General features: G+C 41.8%; 1 protein-coding gene across 36 annotated transcripts in view; it reads left to right on the top strand.

Annotated features, from left to right (window-relative positions):
* FNBP1 (formin binding protein 1) overlaps positions 1–13767 on the top strand; it is a 109249-nt gene that overhangs the window by 45912 nt on the left and 49570 nt on the right. For all 36 annotated transcript variants that reach the window (XM_087752473.1, XM_087752500.1, XM_087752499.1 and 33 more), the window contains 3 exons: positions 39–186; positions 12641–12703; positions 13526–13630. In XM_087752473.1, the coding sequence (XP_087608599.1) occupies positions 39–186; positions 12641–12703; positions 13526–13630 (316 nt within the window). The remainder of the gene's footprint in view (positions 1–38; positions 187–12640; positions 12704–13525; positions 13631–13767) is intronic.

The following is a 13767-nucleotide window of genomic DNA, read 5'->3' as shown; positions in this document are numbered from 1 at the left end:
AAGGGACTAAAAGCAGAATACGTTTTTGTCCTCTGCAGGTACACATCAACTAGAGCCTTCCTAGCCACTTTAAATGAAATGAATGACTATGCCGGACAGCATGAGGTCATTTCAGAGAACATGACCTCTCTTATCACTGGAGAGTTAACACGCTATGTGCAGGAGCTGAAACAAGAGAGGAAATCGGTAATTGATCATTTTTTATTATTCACAATTAATTGCCGTTTAAGACAGATGATTAGGGGAGTTCAATGTTAAGCAAAATTTATTTGTAGTTAATAAACATAAGCTTTGCTAACGAGCCAAGCAATAAAAAAGTGGGTTACGTGCCCTGGCCAAGTCACTGAACCATTTGAATCAAATGTTATAAAATCAGACAGCAATGCCTTCAGGAGAATCCCTGCTAAATAAGGTCAGAGACCCATCTGTGCTTAAGGCTCTGGTAGCCAAAAGCTTGTTTAGGGAAGAGTCCAGCAGCACTGTGTAAAGCCTGAAATAAACAGAGAAACTGTATTACTGAGACCGATTGAAAGAATTGTTAGGATCTTGGTTCACGCTTTCCTGCTTCTCAGGCAGATCTGGTCAACAGAACTTTCTGAAAAACTATTCTAATGAGAAATACGGGGTCTGTCTTGTTTTGTGATGGTGGGGAATCTGGTTTTCAACCTGTTATCCTTCGAGACTGGTAGAATTAGGAGCTTTTTGTTAATACCCTATTTTAGCTACTAGTTTAGGAACCTATGTGCCTGCTACAGTAAATGTTCAAAACTGATTAATTTGCATGTCGCCAGCTCTGAAAGGCACATAGTTGAAATGTGATTTTTCTTCCTTGCCTTGAACCCTTTTATCCCTGGGATGAGTGGGCATAAAACAGTCATTCTAAGCATTATTGTTACAAATACTCATATAACACAGGTATAAAATGACTAAGCAAAGTGCAACAACGCAGGGGAGCATCAGGACACTATATTTGATTTCGAAACTGTTGGTACATTATGGAAAGTGCAAAAGTACTCTTGCTCAGTCCAGGAAAACTTAGGCATTTATAAACAGTCCCACTAAACATTAAGCATGTTTTGAAGTGCTGTGCAGGGTCAGAGCCCTGGAAATGACATCTTTTCCTAAGTATAGTATTAGGATGGTAAGTCTGTCAACAGGCGTACCTTTAATTTGCAGAATGGTGTGTAATCTTTCAGGGACATAGTATTCTGGCAGCAACTTGGAAGGATGTTTTACATATAGCTGTGATGAGAATGTTTTCTCAGCCACTTCTATGACGTTTCATTCAGTATGGACTCTGTACAAAAAAGCAAAAAAAGCATTCTAGTATGGCATTTTTCTGTCACTTTGAATGTGTTTACCTAGTTTTTCAATTATATGGGCGTATAAGGTGATTGGAATATCTGTTAGACATTTTAAGTACGATGAAAGAGGACTCGCTATCTAGTAAAGAATGTGAACAGTAACTATTGCTTTTTTGGTTTGTTAATAGAGTTTTGAGGTAAGTATGGCTCATGTAAGTAATGGGTGCATGACAAAAATCATTTTAATATTGGTCGAGTGATAACAGCGTGGGAACAGCTGTTACAGTGTATTTACCTGACATTGCTGATAAACTAACTGACGGTGTATTTACCTGCTGTTGCTGATCATTCTTAGCCTTTAACAGAAAACAGCTGTCAGTCATGGTTGGTTCGTTTGTTCTTGTAACATGAATATAAACTGTATGAACTATGAATCCTTGTCTGAGTCCTGAAGATTTATCATTTATGAGCAAATGGTGTTGAAAAGGAAACTGCTTCTGCCTTCGGGCATTTTTTCATACATAGCTTCTCTCACTTCATACTGTAAAACACCAATGCATCAGTCATGCTGGGATCTGCAGGAGGGGCAGGTGGTGGGTGTGTAAATATCACAGAGGGCTGATGCTTTGGCAAAACCTCTTATGATACAAATTGATGAATGGCTCGGTATTTCCAGAAATTTTGCTGGCAGAGTTCTCATGCTCGCTGCTTGATATGTCATCAGCTGTTAGGCTACAAGTTCATGGAATCATAGAATCATTTAGGTTGAAAAAGACCCTCAAGATCGTTGAGTCCAACCATTAACACTACCAAGTCCACCAAGTTGCTATAAACTGTAAGAAAAGATGATCGCTTCTGGGGCTAGGGCCACATGTAGGAATTGGGAGACCCACATTCTTGTCCACGGAGTCTTGTATCATTTGGATTAAGTCACTGAGGTGTCCAAACACCTGTAAAATGGTACAAATTTCCAGTGATTTCGGTATTGCTGAGATAGCTAAGCAGCCTTGCTCTTTTTCTTGTAATTTCCCACCTGGAAGATGGAAATGACAGCGGCGTGATAAGGATAAATGCATGAACGATGAACTCGGGTACAGCAGAAAGTGGTCAGGCAAATATATAAGACAAGAGCTTCTGTTTCCAAAGGAAACCCTTTTGATATGCAATAGGAATTGTGCATTTGCTAGAGTCATGGGGGATGAGGGTGGTGATCTTTAAACACGTGGGGTCTGATGCATGCCTGCGTTACTCTGCTTTCCTGCTCATTTAGCTCTGTTGGTTAAAGTGGGATTACAGCAGCAGATGATTGGGGTCACACAGTGATAAATCACACTTCTTTTGTTTTTCCTTGACAAGTACAAGCCCGTAGCCTGTAAGCAGCACAGAACCTGATAGTATATAAAGCTTTGCACTGGTTTTATGCTGGATAAGATTCATCTGGCATGCAAGTTTTACATACGTTTGACTTGCTAGGCTACTGTGAAATGTATACTTGATGGCTACCTATGTCATGTTTTTTCCATAGAAGATAGTTGCTAATGGTGAAAATAAAGGAAGAAGCAGGTAATCAAAAACAGGTGGGACACTCTGGAGGTTGGACAAGTGGGACAATTTGCAAATTCACAGTGGCTTGGTGCTGTAAAAAGAGCAATACCTCCTCTTTCCTCTGGCCTGGTTTGGAGCTCAGGAGAGTTCTCGGTTACCTTTAAGTTTTTACAGATCGCATGCTTTGTTGCATGATGGTTTTTGATCATCAGAAAGCGGTAAGAAAAATCAGGCAAATACTCTTTTTGTGAAACTTGAATATCTTCAGCAACAAAGGTCAGTCAGTGCGTTAAACTTTATCATATTATGCATTCCTCTTCCAGAGGATAGCCCTCGTTGATGTTATCACTGTACCAGATGAGTTGTTTTGCCCTCACAGTCACTGAAGTTAGGCAAACACCCTGCCAGCTTTTCACATACAACGTGTGAGAGGGAGAACTCCTTGCGCTGTTTCAGTTCTTCCCAGCTGTCTAGTGAAGTGAAACTCTTTATAGTACAGTTCCTGACTTCAACTTCTTCTTGTATTCTCTTGATCTTAGTGTGTCCATGCTCTCATGTGAGTAATTGTCATCTTCAGCCAGGATCTTGCTAGCTGCTTCAAAGCTGAAATTTCAGTTCTACATGACATGTGAAGGTCAAGCCCCATCCACCTTCCTTTTGAGGTTATTGAGGTCAGATGCATGCGACTGAATTCCCCTTCGCTCCATCACCAAGCCACACAAATGAGTTGGGGATCGCCTCTCAGAGTGGTTCCGGGAAAGAACTCGCTTCTGCAGTCATTCTTTGTGCCACCCCAATTTCACCACAACCCTACGTCGGGGTAGCTCTGGAAGGTGTCAAGTTTGAGCTGGGGGCCCTGCAGTGTTGCAGAATTGGGTCTTAGTCTTGCTTGTCTGTGACAAAAGAAAAGGAGATGATCCCAGTATGTCAAGAGGGATGTTTGGACTTCACTTCATCTCCAGGCTGGAGAGATGTACTCAAGAGTTGTTCTACTCCCACCCATTGCGACTGTTGCTGGTTGTGATGGTAGCTCCTAAGCAGCCCAGTTATTCTCAATATGAGAGAAAGATCACCAGCATTTTGATTGCTTGGGTGAGGGAATCTGCTTCTGCACATTGCTGCGCCTGCCGAGTTGCTCAGCATGCTTTATTCTATTTAAAAAAAAAAAAAAATCTAGACACTGGGGTGTTTTTGCTACCTTCTTTTTGGATGACACCTAAGAGGACTGCTGAGCAAAGATGCAGCCAGTGCAGCCCAAGCATTGAGAATTTCCTTTTTTTCTTAAAGCTTCACAGGAGATAGCCGAATTTAAGTATTCGCTCGACTATGGCTGAGGAAAACCCTCAATACTGTAGTTTGTCTGGATAGAAATTCAAGAATTAATTCCTGGGACAATTCTCATTTAAATCTGTAGTCACAAAGTAGGTCTGACTCATGGTCTCCTCTGGCAGCAGCTGCTCTGTGTAGCTGTTGCTCAGGTCAGCTTTGCTAAAAATGTATTTGGGAGTCATGAACTATACCTCTTATTGCTGCTGCTGCTTTCACCTCTGCCTCCACCTCCCCTTGGGGGTAGGCTGGCTCCATACAATCAAGCATGAAAGTCAGGTACAAGCCCAGAGCTTTGCTGCAGACTGAACTGGTGCAGCACTGGGATTCTGTGGTTGGGAGAGAATTTACCTGATGTCAATATGTTCCATTTTGTGTCGGGATAGAAGGGGAATGGGGAATGGGGAATGAATGTATCCTTATGGGTACCGTGAGGGCAAAAATGGTCTGGTTCTTTATGGTGGAGCTTGTGCGCCCTCCCTGTGTGTATTCATACACGGGGTTTACATGTCAGAGAACTTTCTGTTTCTTGCAGACTCTCAGGTGTTGATGAAAAGTAAATAATTGGAGGAATTCTGCCACGTTCATTGATTCTGAATAGTGCCCTGTTCTGCAAATAGTCCTGTGGTTTTCAACAGGACTTCTCATGGCGTAACGCACCGTGCAAGCGTGAGACAGGATGGCAGAATGTGACCCTGTCAAGCGCACAATGGATTTTTCCGTGTTGCATTTTGGATGTGGCTCAATGTCTTTGTGTGTTTGGAGCACGGCTGTGCTTTGTGCTGCAGAGGTCCAAAGCGACATTGCTGCCTTCCAGAAATGACAAAGTAATGGCAAAGCGGGTAGTGGGAAGAGGAAAAGAGAGACAGTGAAAGGAAGTGATTTGCCAAACTTCAAACTTCACGTTGACGAGATTCAAACTGAGCTTTCCCCAGCTCTTGTTCTGTGACTATCCCGCTTCCAGCTTCCTGCCCCATCAATGGAGTTAGAAGCATTTACTTTTAATCTAAGTATAAGGGTATAAAAATTAAACATTAATAAATAGTTATGTTGGCAGGTAGAAGCTTTGCAGGAGCTATTTATGAACAGAAAGAAAACTCTGGGCGTTTATGGGAGATTTTGTTGTGCTCAATAAATACGCTGCATAACGATCCAACTCTGCATATTCATCCTTTATTTCTTAGAAGATTTCAGCTGTATTTCATTAAGTTAAATTGTATCAGTAGAGTGTGAACTAGTAGCTATAAGAAACAAAAGAATGCAGAAAATCATTTAGGAAAGACCATAATAAATTCTGTATATTCTTATTGAGTATTTGTTGGTTTTCCCCAAACTATGGCACAAATTTAATGAAACTGTTAAATATTTATATGTATCATTTAATGGTGCTGTGAAGGACTGTTCTGGGATGGAAACAGCATATGCTTATTACAAAAGTTTCCAAAAACATTTTTGTGTGGGAAACTAATAATAATATCCAATCCAGCTGAAAGGTATAGTGTGAACTTTGGATTCAGCAGGGTTAAAGTCGAGACCACTGGACTTATCCTGCTCTTCCCAGTTTGGAATGGGTACATTGAACTGTGAAATAATAGTTCGAATAAATAAATTGGCTTCTGTTTGCTACACGAAGGATTCTGATTGGGAAACAAAACATGGTTACAAACATATGTAGTTACATTTTCTGTGAATTAGCCTGAATATTACACTGCAGAGCAACAGCCTGTTAGAGGGATGAGATGAGAGATGTCTTCTATCGACAGTAACATTTCCTGCTCAGTGCATGACTGTGAAACGCTGGAGGGCGAGAGGTTGAGCGTCGGCCATGTATGTGTTTTTCCCTTTGTGCTCTATCCAGACAGCCGCAGAGATCGGCCTAAAATGGAAGGGCAACAATAAAGCCATGCTAGCAGAGCATCCCTTAACCGTGTGCGAATGCTGTGTATCCAGGGCCTGAGGCACATGATACATGTGGGCGCGTTTAGCTGGCATTTTAGTTAACATTCAATATTTTATGTATCTGATGCAGGTCTTAATACTCGTGTGTGAGTATATGCATACATGAAGGCTATATGGAAACAGCTAAAAGGTTGCCGCTCTTTAAAGAAATAAGTATTTCTTTGCCTGTTGAGGCATTAACGTGTACATCTTCTAGTTTTCTTATCCCTGTAAGAGTTGTACAGGACTGTCACACACCTTTTCCATGGAAGGAGGAGACATCCAGGTGAGGTGGCCTCTCTTGGTTGTGGATCAATGGAAGAGGAGCTTTGTGACAAGACTGGGAACTAGAAGAGGTGGAACGTGGAGTAGCATGCTCCTTTATTATCGTTGAAGGATTTAAAAACACAAACATCTTTTTTTCTTACCTTAGTTTTTAGTAGTAATGGTGGATCTCCCTTTGAAAAGCCCATAGGTTTGCTCTCATAGAGCACTTCAGCACAACAGGGCCTTTAAGGACTTGATCAGCCCCCAAGGATGGATTTGGGAGTGGGGTACACGATCTCCAAACAACCTGTCATACTCGTGTTTGTGCTCCCTGAATCCAGGGCCTTCTGGCCTGCTGCCGTGAAGCCAGATGGTTGAGCAGGACCGCTCGAAGAGTTGGCCAGGGTAGCAGAGTGCTCTCGGATCCCTGTAGCTTTGCTCCCACGGAGTTGGCCTGCTAAGCTGTAGGAGTGCAGGGCTGCTCTGCTGGGAGAGGAGCACGATGCAGTTGTCTCTGTGTCAGAGCAGTTACTCAGTTCTGAGTTACAATTCCCAGTATAAGGCCTTAATGTGTCATATGTAGCATGAAACAGCAAGTTACCATAAATACTACTGCCACGGTGTCTTTTAGGTTTATGTTAATCACCATCATTCTGTTGTCTCATCTCCCAGTAGGCATGAGCAGCTAGTTCTGGTCGTCTCGTGCAGCTGATCTGGTCTTTGTCTGAAGCCTGAAAACTTTGGTCTTAGTGGTCTGTAACTGGAATTCCTCTGGAATGCACCACTTCAGGAGGAGACAGTTCAAGTCGAATTAACATCAACCTTGAACAGCTATTCGTATAACCTGTTTCAGGTTGGACCTAGTTGATAGGTACATGTTAAGAATAACGTTCATGTGGAAGGTTGCAAAGGAAAACAGGGTTATATTGCAATATTAAGAAGTAGCGCTGATGAACGTGTGTGAAAACAGTCCCGTGTTTCATGTCACCGTTCACAGGACTGTCTTATGCTACTCTTATTATAAATGAGGGTGATAAGACCTCAAGAGCATGTTGCTATTCTTAGAAAGAAAGATTTCTTCTGAGTAGACTGGTTCCTGTCTTTGCAGCCAGGAAAAGAAAAACATTTGACAAGGCTGCTTGCAAATTGAGGAAAAAATAATGTCTCTAATTTCCGTCTCTGGTATGCTTTAATCACGGGCCGTTATTTTAGGAATCACTTGTAACAAAAATGGAGATAGAGTTTGAATTGGAGGAGGAAGTACTACCTTGCTAGGAGTGTGTTTATATGGACTATCGATACGAGGTGAGAGCGCGAGGTACAGAAGTCAAAGGTAGCTGTTCTTTGTGTGTTGTATTATCTAGTTTGAAAACAGAAAAGAGAATGAAGCAGCTTTGTCATATGTCTCTCTTTTGCAAACTCTTAAATAGGATGTTGTCAAATGAACCATATGCTCTGCATATAGATTAAGATATTTTTCTGACTATTTCTAATATAAACAGACTGTAGATGTGCAAATCTTAAGTTTAACTATGCAATCAATTGCTGTTTACTTCCTTAAGACAAACAAGGCTGTCTTGTTACAGCCTTTCTTAAAATGTTTCACGTGGTCAGTTTTTGATACAGCATAAGCAGCCCAGTTGTCATAAGATGCTTTTAACTACATCTTGCTTTTCTATTGCTCCTCTCAAAAGGTCAGAAAGAAGATAAGAGGCATCTTCTACCGAGCTTTTGTTGTCTGCTGTGTGAGCTGTGTGGCTGTGTAAACCCTCTTGCATACCAAGAAAGTTTTGCAAAAATATCCCACTGCTCCTTATTGTCCTAGCGTTGGCAGTAACAGGCGCTGTATTGTAGGTAGCTCGCTCGCTGCTCCCAGTGTTTTGATCAACATGGGTGAAATCTGAGCCTAACAAAAGTCAATGAGAGTTTTGTCTTTGATTGCGCAGCAGCCAGGATTTCTCCCCAGCTGTCACAAACGCAGTCAGCATGGCGATGAGGAGAGCACGCTGATTGGTATGGCTTAATTTACAAAGGAAAAAACTCATGCGCACAGTGTGTCTTTAGGTGGATTTCTTGCTTTTCCTAAAACTCTTCTTCCTTTACTGTAGCTGAGTATTCCTCGAGCTGAGAGTTTTTAGAATATCATGAATCCTTTTTAAGAAGTCGATCTAATGCACAGTCTTCGTATAAGCAATTTAATACTGTGCTGAAAATCTCTCAAGTCTTAACAACTCTAGCGAGATCACCTAAAACCTAGATTATTGGGTCTTAGCCTGTGAGCGCAGAATGGATGGAGATGTCCAGTCAAAACATGGCCAGTTAGGGATCGTTCGGAGCGCCCCGGGACATCCTACCTGCATTGTGCTTTAACACGCAGGGAAAAAGGAGAGTTGTGGTCATGTAGCCAGGATGGTTTGAGTTGCGGTAATGCTGCTATGTTTGAAGCTATTTAGTAGGTCTAATGCTCGGATAAAATATTTTTCAGGGAAATGTTAAAGTTGGCATGGTGATTGCTACCCTAAGACTCCAAAGTATAGATTAAAAGGTGATTTAGGGAGATCGAGCGAGTAATGAACGCTAATAAAACCAAAACTTTCACTTATCCTGTTTTTAATGTGTGCTTCAAATGCTGTGGATATGGCCGAAATGTCTGGGGGAAATCATGGCATATGAACAACCAACACTGCTCCTGCAAATGTCTTACTGCTACGCTTGAAGTGTGATTCATTAATTCGGTATCTTGCTCGTAATCTGTTTTTTTTTAAATAGAAAGCCTGATTAGGGTGCATTAGTTTGGGCATTTGGGCGGGGGAAGTAATATTCTATATTGTATGAACTACTCCAAATTCATCACTGTGTGCTGCTGAAATCTGGGTGACTGATTAAGAACGGTAGTTTTCCATATGATTTGCTAAATCATTTGTGATGTTCCCATTTGCTAAATCATCAGGTGTAGAATAACCAATTATTTCATTTGATTAACAAAAAAATTTCTTTAAATTAGAACTTGTATCTCGAAACCTTGTCAAGGAAGAGTTGATCTTAAAGTTATTTTTGCTAAATTTTTTTTTGGGGGGGGAGGGAAAGCTACAAGGCCCTTGCTGTTTAAGAAGTTTGGAAAGGAAAGGAAAGGAGTTTGCGGAAGTTGAAGATCGTACAGGGTTTGAGGAAACTGGGGGCTTCCTGTATGACTTGGAGCCGATCGCTAACCATACTGTCTCGATTTGCTTACCCGTAAAATGGGGGCAATGAAGACACATAGACAGTTGGAAGGTCCCGCTTCGTTGCTTTATATAAAAATGAATTTTCGAAAGGCAGAAATCATCCTCTGAGGGCAAAAGATTTGCAAAAGCAGAAGTGCTCTCAATACATATTACATCTATTATCGTGTGTAGCTTTCTCTCTCATAACAAGGATATATATGCGATAACACAACATGAATTGGGGGTTATAAATATATTTAGAAAATCGTTGAATGAAAAAAGGCAATATTGCACTGAAATCTCCAAAATGCGATGTAACTTGACATCAGTTCCTCAGTTTCACTATTTAATAATGCTCGGTAACACCCATTTTACATCTCAGTGCTCCGTTTCTGTAAAAAAAAAAGGGCAAAATATGGCAAAATCTGAACAAGATGCAGCCGTGATGCTCAGGCTTACTGCTTCTCTCAGATGTACTTCCAGCAGCTTGTAGAGTTTATTTTACAGAGAAGACAGATTTGGAAATGACAGGGATGGCTTGTGCAAAATGAAAATTACATTAGTGATTAACTACAAAGTGGTTTAAAAATAGGAGCTCAGGGTAGTCCTGTTATCTGTTATACTTTTGAATCCAAGTTCATCCTTCAGCCCCTATGTACCATTGTGTTCTGTTAAATTAACCTGGCGCGTTGTTTGCCTGAGGTTTGTGGGTCGGTGGCAGCGTTAGGTTTCGTGCCGGCCAGCTGCTCCCAAACCAAGGCCCTTCGTACCCCCCGGCAGAGTCGGAGCCAGCGGAGAGGGGAGCAGGCAAACGAAGGCTGGTGCAGGCGGGAAGCGCGGTATGAGGACAGCCAAGTAATTTTACTTGCAGCTTCACTGTTAAAAGATTTTCATGAATTCCGTGCTCGTTAGCAAAATGTTGAAAAATGTAGTGTTAAATTACAGTTGTTCCTTGGGACTGTTTTTGTTGCTCCTTGGGACTGTTTTCCTAAACTCTTAAGTACAAAAGCAAGCCTGAAATGAGGAGCGTTACAAAGCCCCCTGGCAAGGAAGATGCAGGATCTGTCACACGCAGAGTCGAAAGGAAATGGGGAGCTACAGAAGGAACCAAAATCAACTTGGAGTCTTTCCCCACCGCCCCAGCACTCTTACAGCTACGTCTGGGTTTTTTTAATGTCATAATGTGGCGACTGAGTTTTTGGAGAAGCCTGGTATGGTAGGCAGGGGTCTGGACTGCACCAGCGCCATCAGGGTTGGTGGCAAAAGGCGTCTCTCCCCAGCCGCAGCAGTGCCAGATGGCCTGGCTGCTGCATGCTCTCCCCCCTCGGCAGGCAGGAGTCGAGACAGGAGCTGAGCACCATGCCCAGGATTAAAAGCATTCCTGACATTTGTGCCTCTTCTCTGCTTTGAGAGTTTTTGTGCAGAGATAAATACTATCCAGAAAGTTGAACCTATAGAATGCCCCTATGTTCAACCATAGGTGAGCACCCCTCCTTAACAGCCGGTGTTTGGGACTACAGGCAGTAGTACCCAGAGCACTCGGGATAGTGTGGCGGTGGTCTGTTCTCGCAGACAAATTGAAGGTTATTGTGATTTTTAAGGCAATACAAGTCTATTGGACATGGCGTGACAGAGCATTGCGGTTTTGGGCTTTTTACTGATGTGACTGGTGGAGGCAGAAAGGCAGCTAGGAAATGCCACTAGCACGTTTGCTCCAGAAACCTGCCTCTGACAGAGGAAAATAGCAGTTGCTTTTTAGTGGAAGGTGCAGGAAACCAAGTAGCTGCCAAATTATGCAGTGCTTGCAGGCACATTTTTCTAACTTTGGCAGTTTGTGGCAGGCTACTGTTCTGAAGTTGGAGCTTTTCTGCCCTAACAGACTGCTGATGCCATGTTGCTCAAGATATATCTAATGTCTGATGATGTGCGGGCCTGAGAATGCATGAATTCTAGTGAGTTGCAGTGGGACTATCTGGCAATGTCAGACCTTTATTTTTCAAGTTTACTGTGTGAAATCATGCCTGTATTTGAGTAAGACATCCTAATTGCTAGTAAATAATGCAGCAGAAAGGCATCTCTCTTCCTATGTGTAGTTTCCTGTATTATTTATTTTACAAGGTGGTTGGGGGGGGGGGGGGGTAGCCTGTTCTGGCGGTCAGCTGGGGGCTGCGTTAACATCCCTGTTTAGAGCTGGGTCATTGACGTACGCAGTGATCTTGAAGGGATTGCTTATCCTGAGGAAAAGCGAAGCATGTGGAAGATAGAGGGGGTAAATAGCTAAAGCATATTAAATTCTCTGATGAAGAGCATTGTGTAAGGGTTAGGAACGATTATTTAAACCAACTGCAATGAAGAGCCTTTCTCCAAAAGGCATGTCAGGAGAAGTTCTTGTCATTTAGTATGCAGTTGACATCTCGTATTTAAAACTTCTGTAACGCCTTAGTGTGTGCACGCACGCACCCAGCGTGTGGGAGAGGAGGGTTTTTGGAGGGACCCAAAGAATTGATACCTCTCAAGAGAAACGAACAGCTGGCCTCGCACATGCAGCCAGTAACTAGGAAGAAGAGGGTTTTATGTTGAGTCTGAATGAAAATCAGGACAAACATCCGTTGTTAGAATGTGCCAATCAAGGGCATCTTGGTAAACTCCATGTAGAGAGAAATTTTAATTTAGAGCTCGCGTTCAGTCAGTAACCAAAGAAATACTCTTCAGATAAAAGTGCTTCAGATTTTGTGGTCTGGGAAACCAATAATTATGAGATACAGTGAACAATACAAGGTAGAATTGCTAAAGGGATTAGTCTAACTAACTACTATAATTGATGCAAATATACATCTGCAGCCTGCTAAGACATTAGCTAGTCATCATACACCTGCTCAATTTACCAGTGTTGCAGAACACAGCTGTCAGAATCATTTCTGGTTGTTGGGGTTTTTTTGTTTGTGTGTTGTTTTTTTTTTTTTTTTTTTTTTTTCCTGGAACTCCTTGAGCATAATTGACTGTTTGTTCTTTTGTTGTTCAAAATGTTTTCTTTTTCTCTTTTCTTTTTCTAAACAGCACTTCCATGATGGCAGGAAGGCACAACAACATATTGAAACGTGCTGGAAACAACTCGAAGCAGTAAGTGGAAGCTTCCTCAGATGTGACATTTAAGTCATCTTTATATTGTTTTCCTAGAGATGGTTCCAAACATTATATTTGGAAAAAGAAGGGTGTATGGATAAAAGCTGTAGAAATGGGATTTTTTTAAAAACTCTGCTGTCTTAAATACACTGGTACACACGAAAAGGTCTGTTTTAATAGTACATTTGGCTTTCTGTGGGATCTGTGTCTATCATGAGTAAAATTTCATTTGATATGACTTGAAAAGTGTGCTAAGCATTGCTGGGAACGCAGAGTCCCTAAGGGTCCTATTCAGATATTCCACTGTAAGCTGAATAGCTTCATACTGCGTGAATAAATTGAATGGGGCCATCTCTTGAGTAAGGTGCTGTTTCTCAAAAGTAAATACATCGGAATTGTCGTTCATGTGATGAATGAAAAGTGAGAGCGTAAGTAGAGGAGAGGATAAAGAAAGGGGACATTGGTAACCAAAAGTCCTACTTGCAAATGTATGAATCTTATAACTCCCTTGTTGTGCATTGTACAAATGAGGGAGTGATTTGGTCTACAAGAGCAGAAGAGATGCTAACAAGGAAAAATACTGAAATACTAGTGATGTTGGTGGAATCAAGCAGCCTGAAGAACGGAACAAAAAATGTGCTTCTGGTAACTTTGTTTTCTGAAGTTCTTTAATATGGAAATGTATTCCAATGTGAACAAGCGAGTCCTAAAATCTGACAGTTGTGGCAGCAAATCAGTTTAGGGGCAGGTATTGATTTTAGGTAGATTTTGATATCGTGTTTCTTTCCCATAATGAAGGCTTCTATTTTTCCTTTTCAGAGTAAAAGGCGGTTTGAACGTGATTGCAAAGAAGCTGATAGAGCACAGCAGTATTTTGAGAAAATGGATGCTGACATCAACGTTACAAAAGCAGATGTTGAGAAGGTAAGCCAGAGGGTGGAGAGACTGTAAACATGGATGTGAGAGGTTTGGTTCCTCAGTCCTGCTGGTGGGATAAACCCTCTGAGGCTCAATGCCTCGCTTCAATCAGTCCATAGGTTAATTAAAAATAGGGAGATCTC

The sequence above is a fragment of the Nipponia nippon genome, unplaced genomic scaffold, assembly GCF_047370975.1.
Source record: "Nipponia nippon isolate SJK-2023a ecotype South Korea unplaced genomic scaffold, ASM4737097v1 scaffold_16, whole genome shotgun sequence".
NCBI classification, from domain to species: Eukaryota; Metazoa; Chordata; class Aves; order Pelecaniformes; family Threskiornithidae; genus Nipponia; species Nipponia nippon.
Note: the sequence above shows the minus strand (reverse complement) of the source record. Positions and strands in the feature narration are given on the sequence as shown.